Source organism: Arvicola amphibius, chromosome X (assembly GCF_903992535.2).
Source record: "Arvicola amphibius chromosome X, mArvAmp1.2, whole genome shotgun sequence".
Classification (NCBI taxonomy): domain Eukaryota; kingdom Metazoa; phylum Chordata; class Mammalia; order Rodentia; family Cricetidae; genus Arvicola; species Arvicola amphibius.
Window position 1 is genome coordinate 94,824,345 of NC_052065.1, and position 18,004 is coordinate 94,842,348.

The following is an 18,004-nucleotide window of genomic DNA, read 5'->3' on the forward strand; positions in this document are numbered from 1 at the left end:
TCAGTTGCCTCAGGAATTATGTTCTGTTATTAATACTTCCACTGCTTTCTGTTTCCATTTTTCCTCATAAGTATTTGCTATCATTTCACTTCAGTCATTCACTATTGGTTACAGTCATACATAAAATTCACGCTGTACATATCTCATCTTTCGATTCTACCCCACTGATTTAATAAGAAGTTTCGCTTATTTGCATGAGTGGCCAGTCATCTGGTAGTTCGTTATAAACCAAAAATTGCAAGCTACAAAGCAACATGTATGTGACTATTTATATGATATCATGTAAAGTCTTATTCTGGGTCAAAGAGGTCAATCTGTATTCTCTTTCTTATTTTCCACAAAATGAATATATATGCATCTATATTTGTATTATTAATTTTGTATCACAAAATGAAAAACAGACATAAATGAAAGAGATTTATCAATCACTTTTGGAAAGCAGGGGAACAGTAAACTTTTAATAGCAGAAGTATAAAAAAGGCATGCCAATTGCAAATTAATTACCTTTGGATTTCTTAGTCAGAGGAATAAACTTTACCGTTATAAAACACATATGTTTAAGATTTGATCATTTCATGGGGAAAATATTTGCTTCACAGGACTTTCTGTCCCATAGACTTACTGTGGGAGAGCAGCTCTGGGCTGTGTTTGATGACGTCTCATTTGCACCTGTGCACACAGAAACTTAGCTTGTATAGTGCCTTCCATTTAAGGGAGGACATGTCAGTTTCAATATATGCTCAAGAACAAGACCGGAAGGTGGGGGCAGGGCCTTGCACGTCAGCCCTCAGCTTTTGAAGCCCACCTTTGTCTCCACCCCATCCTGCCTTGGTCTTTTGCTCTCTGATAGATCCGCAGCTGCAGCTGCGGATGCACTGGGGTCCTTATGTATCAAAACTTCACTGAATTGCCAGTGAATTGACTTCTCGCGGTCTTACGTCTCTGCTGTGCTGTGGCATTTACAACAGGTGGCCTGCTGGAACATTGCCAGTTCCACACTGTCCTGGGACACATTTTGAGAGGTAGATCATTGGATCATATGTTAATTCTGTTCAGTTGCTAAAGGCATTTCTAATCTGCTTTTCAAATATGGCCATCAAGGATACATAACTTTTCTTATTTCTCTATATCATTGATAACATTTTTTGCTTGTATAGGTGAGTGTGCCTGTGTAGGCCTGAAGTTGATGGATGTCTTCTTTGATCCCCTCCATTTTATTTACTGAGGCAGGGTCTCTTGGTAAACCTTACCCACCAATTTCAGATACTCTATGTATTGCCTTAGGGATCCTGTGTCTGAATCTCAAGTACTAGGAATACAGACTGCTGCACACCTGCCAGGCTTTTATGTGGGCTCTGAGGATCTGAACTATGCTCCTCTCACTTATACAACAAGTGTGCTTATCCGCTAAGCCATCTCCCCAGACCAACATGTTTTATTGCCTAAATGCTTTTGATTATAATCGCCCTAGTAGAAATGAAGTCATACCTCTGTGTGGTTTTTTTAACTTCTCTTTTTTCATTACTCCCATCTTTTATTTTATTTCAATAAGTAATTAATGAAAATATGTGATTGTAGCTATCTACTATTTTAAGTTAGCAGCTGGAAATTAAATGCTACAAAATACAGAACCTTTCTTCTCAGAACAATAATGGACACCTTTGATGTTCCCAAATGCAAAAACAACTGAACAATTTATTGCCAATTAAATATAGAAAATGGATTGTATCATTGTCCCACACAGCTGGAGAATTCAAGGAACAGTAATCTTGTTCTATGTACATAATGTGTTGACTGACATGGGAAACAACTGCCAGCATCAGCATGCTGATGACTTTCACACTGGAGCCTGGCTATTTTGAGCGCTATCTGGAATGCAAAGGGATACTGTTAATAATGAACACAACTTTTACTTTTTGGTAAAGAATTACATATATTTAATGTTAAGCACAGACCCCCCCAGCTGAAGTAATACAGAACCCCAACATACAAAACAATTTTTTAGGAAACCATACTGGCAGTGGCGGGCTGACGTGTGCTCTCTCTCCACACACGTATCCTGGGAATCCGTGGCTCCTTTCCTCTCTGTGAACACTACGGAAATGCTTGGCAAACAGTGCCTCACTACATTTGGATCACAATTCAAAGACTGGGCAGCCTGCCAGGGACATAAAAAGGTATGTAAGGGAATCTAAGAGTCATCCACGTGACCACCAACCCTGCTTGCTCTCCTTTTAGATAATTAATAGGCAGAGAAAGCATGACTGGTATTTCATGAATTGACTTCTAGCTCCTTAAATCAAGGCTTTTGGCTTTTCGGATTTTTAGTTGCCACCAATTATCCTTCTGATTCTGTTAACAAAGCTCTCCAATTTGGTGTCACTTTCACATTTAGAACACAGTAAACAGCAGTAATCTTCCCAAAGAGCAAGGAAGTACCAAGTGCCCCCAGCTAATGTCTCTGTCTGTAACCTGCTACTCTGGTTCTTTTTCTTTTCTCTATTATTTCTCTAGTCAAAGAATATTTCGCCCAGTACTGGGAAAAAAGCTCTTCATCCATGAACTGTAGCTTGCCAGGGGTCCATCTTTGTAGACCACTACAGTGAGTCACACAGAATCTGAACACTAGAGTGGGCAGCATGGTCTATACATACATACACACATACATACACCCAAGTATGCCACAGTACGGAGTGGGTTGTCATGCGTATTTGAGATAAAACACTTGCGTTTCTCTGGTGTCTATAAATACTGAAAAAGCTTGGCCTGCTATTTAGCCACGTGGTCCTGAACTCCACACGCATTCCACTGTCATCTTTTGAAATATGCCGAAAGATTTAGTGCAGCCATGTTCAAAGAGATAATAAAAGTTCCCCTGGGGTACAACTATGTTTTGCAAGGGTTCCTCCAAGTAACTCCCTTGTAAAAAGATATCTGAAGTATAGTCAAAAATCTCCCAGCTCCACAATTATCTATTCTTTCCTTCTCTTTGCAAAGAAAATTTGTTTTCTAATGTCATGATGGGTCTGCTGACGTTTGTACTTGGCATCACAGTCTTTTGCAAAGGAGTTTCTGTTAGGAATATTTCCTAATGCGAGCTTCCTGCCGACGCAAAATTTCCCAATAAAGCCTAATCAAAACAAGCCAAATTAAGGAATATCCAGGTTTAATGGGAGATCTGCGCTCTCGGGTGGCCCCGTGAAACAAAAAAAAAAAAAAAAAAAAAAAAAGCGACCCGGGATGAAAAAAGGGAGACCACATGTTCCTCTTTTGGGAGATCACTTAAATCCCCTGGGGAGTGGTCCTGACTCCATCCCCAGGAAGGGGTCAGGACCTGGCCTGCTGGGATTTGGAGTCCAGACCAGGCCTGGGGGCTGGGATAGATGCTAGGGGCTGGGGCCTACACTCCCAACTTGACAGTTTCCAAAGGGCATGGGGGGTCTCATTTGTGTTTGTTTGGTCTTACACTTCCCTCTGCAAGGATAATAGGGAGCCATGTTCATGGAACTCTTGCCACTCCATCGTGCTTTGGCATTTTTCTTTTATCCACGGGTCCAAAAAGTAAAGCGACTTCCTCAGACAAGGATTCAGGCCTCAGGGCCAAACCTCTGAACAACAAGCCACACCTTAGGAAACAGTAGTCTACTTCTTCATAAGGATTTTATTTTCTTCCAACCACAGGAATAGGAGGGATTTGAGAAACCCACTAGAAGACTTGGCCATTCAGAAAACCCCTTTGAACTTCCAAGCCGAGTGGCCTGCTTGCTGTTTGAAATGTCATCATTCTCAGATGTGTGTGTGTGTGTGTGTGTGTGTGTGTGTTTGTGTGTGTGGTTTTTCAAGGCAGGGTTTCTTTGTAGCTTTGGAGCCTGTCCTAGAACTAGCTCCTGTAGACCAGGCTGGCCTCAAACTCACAGAGATCTGCCTGCCTCTGCCTCCTGAGTCATGCTTAGATTTTTAAACAGTCTCTCTACAGTGTCTGCAATGTTTAGTACTTTAGTCACATACCTTAATCCCAGCGCTCAGGAAGCAGAGGCAGGAGGATCTCTATGAGTTTGAGGTCTACAAAGTGAGTTCCAGGAATGGCAACACTACACAAAGAACCCTGTCTCACCTCCCCTCCTCCCCCTCCAAAAAATCTTGAGATGCCACCACGCTTTGTTTAATACCCAGGACACAAAGACCCACTCAGAAGTGGTGACATCAAATCTGACAGCTACATTAACAAAAGCAAAAGAATTAATTGATTGCTACTAAAAATCTAGAAAAGTTTAGCCATCCATGTGGGTGCTGAGTCTGCAGACATAGAAGAAGCACGGAGGTGCAGTCATCAGAGACTTTCCCCAGAATCTCAGAGAGCCCCTGACACCATGAACTATGCAGTGGTGTTGAAGGACCTGCAAGGTGGCCCTAAAGCATTACTGCAGGAAGATCTGAAGGGGAATCACTGGAGAGATCCCAGAATGTTGCAGACGTTAGGAGAGTGAGACATTCATTGAGGAAAGCTGCAAATTAATTAGTGTAAAGATTGCCCAAGAGAGAAGATATATTCCTACAAGCAGCAGAACTGGACAGATGGGGCTTCCCAAGCCCTTTGGAGATCCAGCATGAGCCCTAAATGTTGGCCATGGAGTTTCAGGATTCGAGGCTTGCCTTGCTGAATTTTAGTCTTGCTTTGCCCTGATCATTCCTTGTTGGGATTCTCGCCTTCCTTTTTGTGTTAATGATTACATTTTGTGCCGCTGAGTGTAAGAATTGAGCAATTTGATTGTTTTCATTCTTTTTTTTGGTGTTATAGGAATCCACAGTTAAGAAAAGTCTTTGAGTCTCAGAAGAGAATTCAGACTTTTAAAAAGTCTTTGGATTGTTAAATATTATGGAAACTTTTGAAGTTGGGTGGAATATATTTTTGCAGTGTAAGGTAAGATTATGGAACTAAGAGGTAGAAGGTGACAGTTTATAAGGGACTGGCTTGGGTGTCATGTTGACAAGGGGTTGAGCTGTGATCTTTAGAACTGTCAACTTGACAGGCTCTAGAACCATGTGGGAGACAAATCTCCAGGCACATCTATAGGATACTCAGATTAGGTTACCTCTGGGCATGCCTATGAGGAACTGTCTTGACTGGGTTAACTGAGGTGAGAAGACCCACTCTGAAGAAAGGCAGTGCCATTTCCTGGGCTTAGATCCTGAACTGTATAAACAAGGAAGCTACCTGAGCACAGAACTACCTACTTCCTGATTGTGGATATGATATGATAAGCCTCCTTAAGCTCCTGACACCATGAAGGACTATACCCTGGGACCATTAGCCAAAATAAACTCACCATTTCCTCCCTCCTTCCCTCCTTCCCTCCCTCCCTCCTTCCTTTCTTCCCTCCCTTCCTCCCTTCCTCTCTCCCTACCTTCTCCCTTCCTTCCTTCCTTCCTTCCTTCCTTCCTTCCTTCCTTCCTTCCTTCCTTCCTTCTTCCTTTAATTGATTTTTTCAGGCTATTACAACAGCAGAGACATAACTAATACATATGATGATCCTGCCTATATTTTTAAATAACTACAGGGTCACTGGTTCTCAGCCTATGGGTTGCAATCCCTTTGGGGGTTGCATACCAGATATCCTGCATGTCAGATATTTACATTATATTACATCTCATAATGGTAACAAAAATACAGTTATGAAGTAGCAATGAAAATAATTTTATGATGGGGGGTCACCACAATATGAGTAACTATATTAAAGGGTCGCAGCATTAGGAAGGTTGCAAACCACTGTACAAGGCTACAAGGCTGTTTTTTACACCACCTTTACCATTTTACCGTCTTATTTTAATGCATAAAGATTCCAGGTCTTCACCACCATACAAATACTTATTTTCCATGTGAAAAGTTTATTGTCCCTTTTCTGAGTTGTAGAAGTTATTTATATATTTGGGTGTTAATCGTTTGATTGTGGTTAGGGAAATACTTTTTATAGTATTAATCTTTAAAAGATTTATTAACATAATTATAAAATTATAATTTTAGGGGATTTTCACAAGCATGTAAGAAGAATGTATATTCTACAGTTGTTTTGCGATAGTTACTGCATATGTCTTCTATATTTTATTGACAGTGTTATTAAACTCTTTTTCTTATTTACCTGAGCTTGGATCACCTATCTAATACTGAAAGTTGAATGCAGAAGAAGTTTACACTATTGTTCTTTCTTAAATCTTTGCTCTGTTGTTTGGTTATATTATTATACTTACTGATAAATTAAACATTTTAATCAAAGTATAGTGGCCTTCTTGTTTTCTATATGATTTTTTAAAATCTTTAAATCTGGGGTGGTGGTGGTGAAATTTGCCTTATTTCTTTTCCCTTCCCCTTTTCTTATCTCAAGGGTCATGTTTTTAGCTTCCTGGCCTCTAAACACACCCATTCTCACATAGGTATGAAAATTAGAAGCTAAGTCTGGAGTGTTTCTTAATACAATATGCTCCAGTTCTATCCATTTTTCTTGAAAAGTTCATAATTTCTTCGTTATTTTTCTTTATGACTGAGTAAAATTCCATTTTATGTAGGTGCTGTATTTTTCTGATACACGAATATGGACATATTTTTGTTTTCTAAATCAAGCAAGCAATAAAAAGTGGAGGTACAAACCCAATATAAATATTGGCTTTTATGTCTGTCTAGTTCATTTCATATGACATCTTCATTTCCTCATGAAACTTTGAGTCAGAGTCGGGTCTCTTTTCATTTCAACTTGATGACTACCCTTTAACATTTCTGGTAGGACAGGTTTTTCTGGAAGAAAACTCTCCTTCACCTTTTGTTTGTCTAGGAATGCCTTACTTTAGCCCTCATGGTTGAAGACAGTTAGAAAACGCTGAACTGCCGATTGGCAGGGGGGTATTTGTTTCCTTCAGAACCTTAACCATGCTGTTGTGCTGCTCGCTAGTCTGTAAGGTTTTTGAGAATTAAGTGGCTAATAATCTTCCATTGTACTCAGCAAGACATTTTTCTTCTTTCCTTCAAGATTCTTTGTCTTTGGCTCCAAGGCTCTAAGCAGTGTGAGCACAACACAACCTAGGGCAACTCTCTTTGGATTTGCAGCTCCTGGAGTTTGGCAGCCTCTTGGGTGTATACTTGAACAGTTTTCCAGTCCAGTGAATGATTCATTTCACTGTGCAGCTATACAACTATTTTGCTTGGTTTCTTTCATGACTTCTCGTTGTCTTGTTCTTACGCTATTTCCTTTTTTCTTTTGTTTAATGATCATATTTAGCATTTTGAAGGACATTTAAAATAATTAGTCCAATAAAAGGATTTATTGGACCAGAGAGATGGCTCACTTGATAGATACATGTGTTGGCTGCCAAGCATGACCAGCCTTCATCCAACCTCTTGGACGAACATGGTGAAAGGGCGGAACTGACTACCACAAATTCTTCTCTGACCTCTATATTTGCTCAGCGACATGTATACTTGTGCACACCTGAATACATAAATATAGAATTCTATTGTTTTTTCAAGACAGAGATTCTGTGTGTAACAGTCCTGGCTGTCCCGGAACTCACTTTGTACATCAGGTTTGCCTCAGCCTCAGAGATCTGCCTACCTATGCCTACCTGAGTGCTGGGATTAAAGGCACGTGCTGCGGCAGCCGGCTATGCAATACGATTTTTTTTTTTTTTTGATTTTTCGAGACAGGGTTTCCCTGTAGTTTCTAGAGCCTGTCCTGGAACTAGCTCTTGTAGACCAGGCTGGCCTCGAACTCAGAGATCCGCCTGCCTCTGCCTCCCGAGTGCTGGGATTAAAGGCGTGCGCCACCACCACTTGGCCTGCAATACGATTTTTAATGTAAACAAATATAAAGCATTACCTGGTAAGGGCTCTCACAAGGCCTCAGGCTTTAGTGTTGTCCTTTCAGTGAGATATACTGTCCTGTCATCTCGTATGCCTTTTGGTGAAAGCTGAGCATTGGAGTAACATGATGCAGCAACTTCAGCGATCAGATTCTCTGTCATCTCCAAGATGCATAGGTGTGTGTCTATGTGAGGCAGGGGATTGCTGATTAAAACAGATGCCTATTTGTTTGATGAAATTTACAAATTATTTCTGCAAACACTGTGTTTCTTACCGTTTGACATCAGGGAGGTATCTTTTTTTTCTTAGTATGTCTTTAGCTAGTGTTCTAACACACATATTTATCCTAACACTAGAAAAATTTACAGTCCAAACATAAAACAAAATACTTCTCTCTCTGTATTTGAAAAACAACTTAGATATTGGACTTAGTCAAAAATTTTTTGATGCATTTAAGCCTGTCAAATTCCATACTAGGCACAGACACAGCTGCAACCCCACAGGCTTTCATTCTCATAATCACTCCTTCAAACATATCAGCACATTTGAATATCATTTCTTTTGCCTACAATGTATTGATAAGTGTATCTTTTAATGTTATCACTGACTTTTTGAGACACAGTGTCATCTGACTGGCCTGGAACTCACTATGAAGATCAGGTTGACCTCACATTTGGACTTCTAATGTGATTAGATTAAAGTCTGTTTAATTGGAAAATACCTTGGGATTTGCTTCTTATTTGGATGCTTACTTTGAACTGGCAACTTCACACAATCTAGAATCGCTTAGAAAGAGAGTCTTAATTAAGAATGATCTAGACCAGGTCAGCCTGTAGGCATCTTCTGGGGGAATGTATTGCTAGTTACTTGAGGTGAGAATAGCCATCTTAGATGTGGGCAGCCATCTTCTGCTAGTGGCTTAGATTTTTTTAAAAAAAAAATGTGAAAGAAGAAAAGTTTCTCTTCCTTGTTGGCTTGGCCTTTACTCTCAATGGTGGTTTCACCTACCCTGCTGCTGCAGCTGCTGATTCCTTCACTGATAATAGAGCAGCCAGGCGCCTTCCTGCTTTCAACATGAACTGAAGACCTGTATCTCCCAGGCATCCTCCAGGCCCTTGGTGCAGATAGGGGCTCCTAAGTCACGTATCACAGCCTCGAGCACTGAACAACTAGCCAGTTCTCGACCTCTTGTCCACTGTACTGTGCAAACCAACCTAGTAATTAAGCCTTTTATGGCCAGTGAGATAGCTCAGTCAGCAAAAGTGCTGGCTGCCAGACCTCGTACTCTAATAACCCAAAGAATTGAGCTCTGTCTCAATAATCCACATGGTAGAACGAGAGGACAAAATAATTCTCTGTGTGGCATCTTCTGACCCTTGCATACACACTATGGTATGGCATGACTGTGTGTGTGCGTGTGTGAGACATATGTAATAAATGAATGAATACAGAAGTGAAACTTCAGGGAACTATATTAGCTCATTGACAGAGTACCCTGCCCCTCTAAGGGTTTAATGTGCTTCTCATACTTCTGTTTTGGTTTCTGGAGACAAGGTCTCACTATGCAGCTTTGGCTGGCCTGTAACTCTCTGTGTAGACCAGTCTGGCCTTAAACTTATAGAAATCTGCCATCTTTGCCTCCCAAATGCTGAGATTAAAGGCACGTGTGTCTGGCATCTCATCTGGCAGTTCTCATGCTTCATATGGGAATCTGGTTAGTTTACTGAAGACTGGGTCACTGTTAAGGTAAAAAAAAAAAAAAAGAGCTCATGCACATTGCCTCACTTCCTTCTTTGCAGGTATGGCTACTCTTACCTATGGAGGTCTGCCACATGCTGCTGTCAGTCCATCTGTCAGGAGTCCATTCCCAGAGGCAAAATGGGGGAGTAACCTTGGACTTTTCTAAAATGGCACCGAATAAACCTCTTTTGGCTACAAAGCACTCAGGATCAAGAATTTGATTATAGCAGTGGAAACTGGGGCTAACACGCAATGTTAATAGAAGCAGAAAGCACTTTAATATTTTCTTCTTTGATTTTTTTTCAGTATTAGGTAGAGATTAAGTCTAGAGCCCTGAGCTACAGCCTGTGCTGTCATGTTGGCCAACTTAACACTATGAGATATGTATCTTAAACTCTAACATTTAGTTTCTTATCTTAACATTTACCTTATTAGATATTTTTTGTAGTGATTCAATGCCAGTTTTTCTTTGGATACTACAGGCAAGTTTTTTTTTCTAATATCTGACTTTCTGTCATTCGTAATTCTTATATTTAAAGTGTCACTCTTATAAGTAACATGGGATTATTATTTTATCTAATTATATTTAGAATATTCAGCTTAAATCTGCTCTGTTGATATTATGCATGCTATGCTTTTCAATGGATCCCCATGTTCTGTATTTACTGATTAAATAAAACTACAAGTGCTGTGTTTTGGATCTCCAAAACTAATATTCAAACTTGTATACCTAAGGTTGTCTGCGTGCATATCCATTGACTTAAGGTATATGGATTCTCTGAGGAGAAGCATTAGTTTCTTTTCTTTTTCCACTCTGTTTTCGAGACAGGGTTTCTCTGTGTAGTCTTGGCTGTCCTGGAACTCACTTTGTAGACCAGGCTGGCCTAGAACTCGGAGATCCGCCTGCCTCTGCCTCTCAAGTGCTGGGATTAAAGGCGTGCGCCACCACACCTGGCGAAAGTCTTGGTTTTAATAGAGGACTTACAGTTCTGTTTTAAAAGAGGCGGTTTGTCCTAGAGCCAGGAAACAGAGTAAAATTGCGCTCACACTGTCCAGAATCAGAATTCGCCAAGTGGAAATTTGCCAAGTCCTCTATTTTCAGCCTCCACATTGTCTAGAACCTAGAACTCAAAACTCTGAATATCTACCTAGTTGTCTAGTGCAACTGTCTTCCAAGATAGTTCAAGGACACCTCAGCATTATCACGTGGAAAAGTAGTGATCAAGAATAAGTAATCCAGGGCTGGAGAGATGGCTCAGCCATTAAAGGCTAGGCTCACAAAAAAAAATATAATAATAAGTAGCCCCTTTCTCTGACCTAGACACCCTGCTCAGGTTTGTTCAAATTGCAGTACTTGATCTGGTCACAAGGTGGCCCTTTACTCTACACTTAGAGTTTCTACACTCGATAACCAAATTCTGTTGAGGAAAAAAAATCTATTCTTACAAGTCAGAGAATATTATCTCCTAAATAGTTCCTATTAATTCTTGAAGATGTATATGCATCAAACCACTCAAGGAAGGATTCTACCTGGCCATCTCCTTTCCCTTTTTCTTTTCGAACCTACACAATAAACATCTATCTCTCTTTTTCATTGCTAGAAGATACTTGAAGTTTCTACTGGGTAGCTTTCAGCTCTGTGTTATCACGTTTGCCTTTCCAGTTTCTACTCTCTTTTACATGGATATTTTTCCTAACTTGGACTTCCTTTGATGGCCTCTACGGTCCTTAATGTTAGGGATGTTGCTTTTGTTTTATCTTGCTCTTCTGAGTATTTGTTACCCGTGTGACATGGTTAGATTAATAGACACCTGGGTCATGAGTGACACTCACCTTTGTTTCTGAGAGAGTGTTTCCAGAGAAGATGACCGGAATGTAGGCAGCGCCTACACAGGCTGGAATTTCAGATAGAATAAAGAAACAAAGGAAGAAGTTAGCTGGTGCCTGGCGTTTCACTTTCCGTGCTTCCTGTTGGATGTCAAAGACAAGCCATTAACACTGCCCCACCATAATGGACCGGTCCCCCAAAACCCCTTCCTCCCTAGCACCAAGAAAAGTAACTAATAAAGAAAATTGATACTGAGAAGTAGGGCTGTTGCTATGACTACTTGACCACATTTTGTAGGCTTTTGGAAAGAATTCATAAGAGTTAGAGAAAGCCCTAGCACGGCCTAAGATGAACTTAGTGGGGACTAGCTCTTCTGTAAGTTTAGAGGCTGGGAAAGCCAATAGGAAGGCCAGTGTTCACGAGCTTTCAGAGGAGAGTAAGAACTCTATTGGAAACTAGACTGGAAATTATCTATGCTTTCTTTTGGCAAAAAAAAAAAATCTGACGACGTCTTGCCAATCTCCTGAGAACCCAAGTGAGGCTGAAGTTTTAAATACTACACCGATTTGTTTGGTGGAGGAATTTTCAAGGCAACATAACATTCTCACTGTGGTATGATATCGCTCTCTGCATTAGTCAGACTCAGAGTGAGGGAAAAAAACAAAGATTGAAGTAAACAGCTGCAAAATGTGCACTGGGGTGGGGAAAGGAGCATGCACCTGGCCAAAGCTGAAGGCAGGGCAGGTGCAGATAAAGAGCTGGTGATTATCGAAGAGATTGCCATCAGTAAGGAGGAACCTTAACATTTACAGCAGGACCATGCCTTGAAGCCAAAATTCCATCATTTAGATCTCCAGGCTGTAACCAGGCCAGTTCACTGGAATGCTTTAATTTGAAAAGATAGTGTTGGAATGAAGAGGACACCCTCACACACACACGTCATCCTGCTTGAACAATGCTGCCTAGGAACATGGCTTCCCAGGTTGTCTCCATAGTACAGTCTACTGTAGCACTGGTACGAGGGGCAAGTTGACTTCTCAAGCAGACAGTAGAACTTTGAATCCTTCACTTAATGTTGGTTCACTGGACATACAAGAAGTTTTCAGGGTAGTGGAGGCTTGCATCAAGGCTTTAGGAATGTGTTGAAGCCAGCCTTCTGCAGTCAGGGCTGGTATTCACTTTACTTTTCTGCTCTTTTATTTAGGCTAAGCATCTGACTCATGTTTAGGGAGTGATGGTGTGTCTTCCCTCCTCAGGTAAACCCCTGTAGAAATGCCTTCTTAGACATGCACAGGGTTGCTCCCCTAGGTGATTCTAAATCTAATATAGTTCACAATAAAGATTGACCACAACAAGCACCAAAACATAGCTGAGTCCTTGATTGAATTTAGACCTTACAGCCAGCTAACCCAATAGACTTAAATCCTGTTCTATTTAAATCATGGCATAACCTAGAGTCTTACAGAAATGGGTGGATTTTATGGGTTTCACTTGTTATACTATAATGGGTATTAGTTACACCCTCTTTATACACACACATACACACACACACATTTATAAAAAATTGTAATTCCACATGTCAGTTTTCCTTTCTTTTTCTCTCTTCCTCTTCTTCATTTTTTTTTTTCGAGATGGGGTTTCTCTGTAGCTTGGGAGCCTGAAACTACCTCTTGAAGACCAGGCTGGCCTTGAACTCACAAAGATCTGCCTGCCTCTGCCTCCCGAGTGCTGGGATTGAAGGCATATGTCACCACTGCCTGGTTCTCCTTTTTCTCTTACAACTTATGTTGGACATTATTTTGGATTTCACATGTAGCTCAGGCTAACCCCAAACTCAGCATTCCTGCCTAACCCTGTGAGTGTTTCAATTACAGGAATGAGTTACTATGCCTGATTTCGAACTTCTTGGGTTTTTTTTTAGATAAGCTCTCACTCTGTAGCCCAGGCTAACTCATGGCAACACTCCTGCACCTCTTTCCTAAGTACTAGGATTACAGCTGAGAGCCACCACACACATATTTTCTGAATATTTAAAATATTTATTTTTAGGTTTTTTTTTTATTTATGTGTGTATAAGTGTATGTCACATTCATGTGAGTGCCAAGGTGTCCAGAAAAGGGTGTGAGGCCATCCAGTGGGGGCATGGTCACCCTACTAGAGCCACACCTGTAAAGAAAACTAAACATCCCTTCCCAGAGGCCATCACCTGTCAATAACACTTCGGTTAGCAGTACAGGCTGGGGACCCCCTATCTACAGCAACCATACAAGAATGCTGGCTGGTTGGCTCATGTGCAGGCATCTGTAGCTGTTCTGAGTTCATGAAGGCAGAGGTCCTGCCATGTCCAGAAGAAACTGTTTTGCTCATATGCTCCTGACCTCTGACTCCCTCCTCCGCAGTGGTCCTTGGGCCTTGGGGGAGGCAGAATGACACAAATGCCATTTATTCTCTGTCCTTTGACATGTTGTACATTAACCACTAATCACAAGGAAACTTGTCTTGTGCTGTCTGAGTGCTGCACTAATACCAATTCAGGACCGATCCACCACCTTGGTTCACAGCAGCTGCTAGAGCTACTGGGAGATGTGGAACTTTCCCAGCACTTGTAGGACTAACACAGAGTCAAATCTGGTACGGAATCAGGGCCTGTTTTAAACTTAATTACCCAAGTGAAAAGCCAGTACTTTCACTTTCAAGAGGCTTTCCAGTCCCTAACCCCAAGCAACCATTATCATCATAAAACTAGTGACTTGATCTTAAAGTCATTTAAAAGATAAAGAAGCTAGAGCCCACCCACCCCCAGTTGAGGGGAAACATCCAAACCATATGCAAGTGAAATAAAATGGCATGAGTGAATGTTGAAGGTTTCCTTTTAGCCAAGTGGTCTGGAACAGCAAAGACACTCACACTTACAGTGTTAAGACATCCCAGCAATTCATGGTATGTATACCATCACCTTCTTTAAGACAGGAAGACTGTGTGCTAACAATAACAAAATGTACCCGACAATTGATCAAGTCATGATTATTCAGGCCGCACAGCTTCCTGACAGTACCACCACCAGGGCTCTTGAGTCAAACATTATTTTTATTTATTTTAAATCATTCTTCCCAAATAACATCACAAAATGATAATCTTTTTAAAAGCATACTTTTATATTTTTGGTTATAAGCCTAGCCTCTTTAATGGCAGAATCATCTCTCCAGTCCTAAAAAGCATATACTTTTAAAGCATTTACTATAGACCAGGCTTTGATCTAAGTAACATACATATATAAATTTATATATGTATCGAAAATAATTTGGTTCTTACTTCTGACTGTAAAACAGCACTACTTTTGAAAAGACTACAGAAGTATTAAGAATGAAGTTTAATTTGCTTTCGAGCAATCCCACTCCTATTCCAAGATCCTTTTTTGTCCCCATTCATGCCCTACCTACCTGGCTCCACACAACAAAGGAGTACATTTCACATGAAAAGGGGAGGAGCTAAGAAAAGATAGATTTGGGAGGTAGTTATCCAGGCAGTTGGGAGTGGGAGACAGAAAAGGGCAATTATTAAACGAAGCAGAAAAGTTCGTAGCTCTAGAAAATGAGGCATTCCTCTTTAGTCATCAAAGACCTGCAAAAGCAACAGAAAAACAACCCGCATATTTTTTTTTCCTCCAGCAAAGACTGACAAGGCCAAGTGTGTGTTTGGGAAGGGGGTAGGTGAGGGAGCAGAGGGCGGGCCCACATCTGCCGCGCTTTTTGTGGGAGTGGAGATTCGGGACCCGAGCTCACTGGTGACGTAGATCTCATGTGACCAGGAGTCGACGTGTGCAGAAATCCTGCTAGTCTGGTCCTTGTTTCCATCTGGGTACCAGCTTCCTTCAGCCTTGCAGGCGGCGGTGTGAGAAAGGCCAGCCGAAGGAGACAGCTTGCTTGAATTCTCCAGGTTGGTGTCAGAAGGGGCATTGCCTGGGTGTTTCTAGCGGAGGGTGGTCTAGCGCAGAGACTTGAGTTTCAGTTAAGTCCGTCCCTCCACCCCTTCCTTACCTTCAATTCTGCGGGAAAGGACACTTGTGAAAGGAACTAGGGGGTCCCAAAGGAAGACAAGGAGACCTTTGACGGCTCAAAAATAATCATACTCTGAGATTTGGAACCTCTTTTCTGACAGCCGCTAGGGTTTCCAAACCTCGTCTTGGATCTACAGATAGTTGGGAAACGATATCCCTTTCTTACCCCCTGTCTGATGAGAAAGACAAGCTAACTTGCGGGATGGGAAGGAGGCGTCCTGTGGGAAACAAAAGGGTGGGAAACTTCCACAAGTGAAACCTTAAATAAGGAAAGCTCCGTGAGCTTGATCTGCGGTGCTGCTCTGCTGAGCACCGAGGGCTCGCCCACCCCACCCCCAACATCCCCTCCCTTCTCCGTTTGCCTGCAGGTTTGTTCTTTGTACTGCTTCTGGCTTAAAGAAGTAGGAGAAAGAAACTGACCAGATCAGTACCTGGTAAGTGAAGGGAACTTTATAAAAGATTCCCAGGGTGTGGGTTGGTGAAGGCTCGCAGAGGTTGAAGGCCACACTCTCCCCCTCCCTTCCCCCTTAAGCCACCTAAGCCCCCTCCCCCCTCCGCCCTTTCTGAGGGCCCTGTGTTAGGCCTGTAAGGGAGAAAGATTTGTGGAGGGTTGGGGAGGCAGGCGGGAAGGAAGGCCTTGGAAAATGCTTGAGGGAGGGACTAGAGAGGGGAGGGGGTGGAAAATGGAGGTAAGAGGGGCGGGGACAGGGAAACCTTGATTGTGGACTGGGCTTCTCAGGTGGAGGGTATTTGCTTAGGACAGTTGGACCAAAATGGGGTGGGGAGGGAGAGGGAAAGAGGGAAGGCGAGGGGGAGAGAGAGAGAGAGAGAGAGAGAGAGAGAGAGAGAGAGAGAGAGAGAGAGAGAGAGAGAGAGAGAGAGAGAGAGAGAGAGAGAGAGAGAGAGAGAGAGAGAACACGGAAAAGCAAGCAAATGGTAAGACCTTTTGTGCACAGCACCTGTACACGTACCAAGTCTTCCACTTACCGTCTCCTACTTGCTTCCTAGAAATAACTGCACTCACCAATAGGCAGGAAGGAGCAAAGAAGGAAGAGAAGCATACACAAGATGAAACCCTGCCAGAAAATGGAAGGAAACCCAGAAAATGGGGATGAGCCAAAGCCCCAGGAAGAGCCAAAGCCGGAGGAAAAGCCGGAGGAAAAGCCGGAGGAGGGGCAAGGACCAGAAGAGGAGGAAACATCCAAAGAAACTTTTAGGGAGAGGCTGATTCAGTCTCTTCAGGATTTTAAAGAGGATATACACAATAGGCATTTGAGCAGTGAAGATATGTTTAGAGAAGTGGATGAAATAGATGAGATAAGGAAAGTGAGAAACAAACTTGTTGTGTTGCGTTGGAAGGGTAATCGAAGCCATCCTTACCCTTATTTAATGTAGTTTGCCTTGGTTTCTGTTTTATCTGGAATTATCATTGCAATATAGCTTTCTTTTGATGAGCATTTTTCTGATATACCTTTGCCCATCTCCCTACTTTGAATCTGTTGCTGTTAGTAGATTAGATGTATCTCTTCTTGTCTGCATCTTACTGTTGATGATATATGAACCAATTTACAAGTCTCTGGCTTTTAACAAGAGAGCTTTACTGATTTGTAAAAAAAAAAAAATGAGCTTCTGATGGGATACAAAATGAAAAAAGGTTACAAAATAATATGAGAATATCGTATTTTAAAAGACAAGAGTACCTTTGTATGTTACATATATGCACATATAAACTTGTGAAAGATGAATGATTTTTCTTCTGCTTATTTGTATTTGCCATATTCCTAAAATGAACATGCATTATTCTTGCTAAAAATAATAAAGGTTTTATAACTAAAAATAAGCATCTAACAGCACTTATTAACTTATTTTGAAAACACTGGGGCACTTGTTATTAATTGACAAAACTGTTAAAACCTTTGAGTTAAAAGATTAAAATTTACATCGATTCTCATCTATGATAATAACCATAATAATCTCGTAGGAATTTTGTGGTGGCCAAATAAGATACTGAGAGCTGTTTGACAGGGTTTCATCACCATTTTCTCCCACAGGATCCAAATGCTAGAGATTTGTTCTTGTCATTTAGAAGCAGAAAGTCATACTCATACTGTGCTTGAGAACCAACTCACTCAAGCAACTGTTCGGCAGGTGCTACACACTCGTTATACCTGTCTAGACTCCCATCTAGCTGTTTTATGATGCAAACTGGTATTCCAGCCCCTATCCTCCATTCTGAAAATTTCAGTTCCCTGGTGCTATGCCCAGAACACTTCTTTGGTACCTTTAGTGGGCCAAATCTGCAGACATCAAAAGTGATGGAAATTTTGTCCTTGTCTTCCATTTTGATAGACACTTAGGCAGTGCTACTTGGGTCCCAGAGTCTTATGACTATACCTTGACAGCATTGGAGTCTTATTTCCTTTTATAAGGCTCAGATAGAATGGGCTCATCTGAGAGATTGAGCAGAACACCTAAGTCTGACTAATTCTTATGAAGTTATTCAGAATGTTCATAAGAATTTCAGCCCTGA

At 41.5% G+C, this 18,004-nt stretch overlaps 1 protein-coding gene across 1 annotated transcript; it reads left to right on the forward strand.

Moving 5' to 3' along the window:
- Nucleotides 1–15,222: 15,222 nt before the first annotated feature.
- Nucleotides 15,223–17,311, forward strand: Tceal9 (transcription elongation factor A like 9). Its single transcript, XM_038317179.1, has 3 exons — nucleotides 15,223–15,353; nucleotides 15,843–15,908; nucleotides 16,483–17,311. The coding sequence occupies exon 3, from the start codon at nucleotides 16,543–16,545 to the stop codon at nucleotides 16,867–16,869; it is 327 nt and encodes a 108-aa protein (XP_038173107.1). The 5' UTR covers nucleotides 15,223–15,353; nucleotides 15,843–15,908; nucleotides 16,483–16,542; the 3' UTR covers nucleotides 16,870–17,311.
- Nucleotides 17,312–18,004: the final 693 nt, after the last annotated feature.

Coding starts and splice junctions, on each gene's coding strand:
- Tceal9 (XM_038317179.1), top strand. CDS start 16,543: ATGAAACCCTGCCAGAAAATGGAAGGAAACCCAGAAAATGGGGATGAG.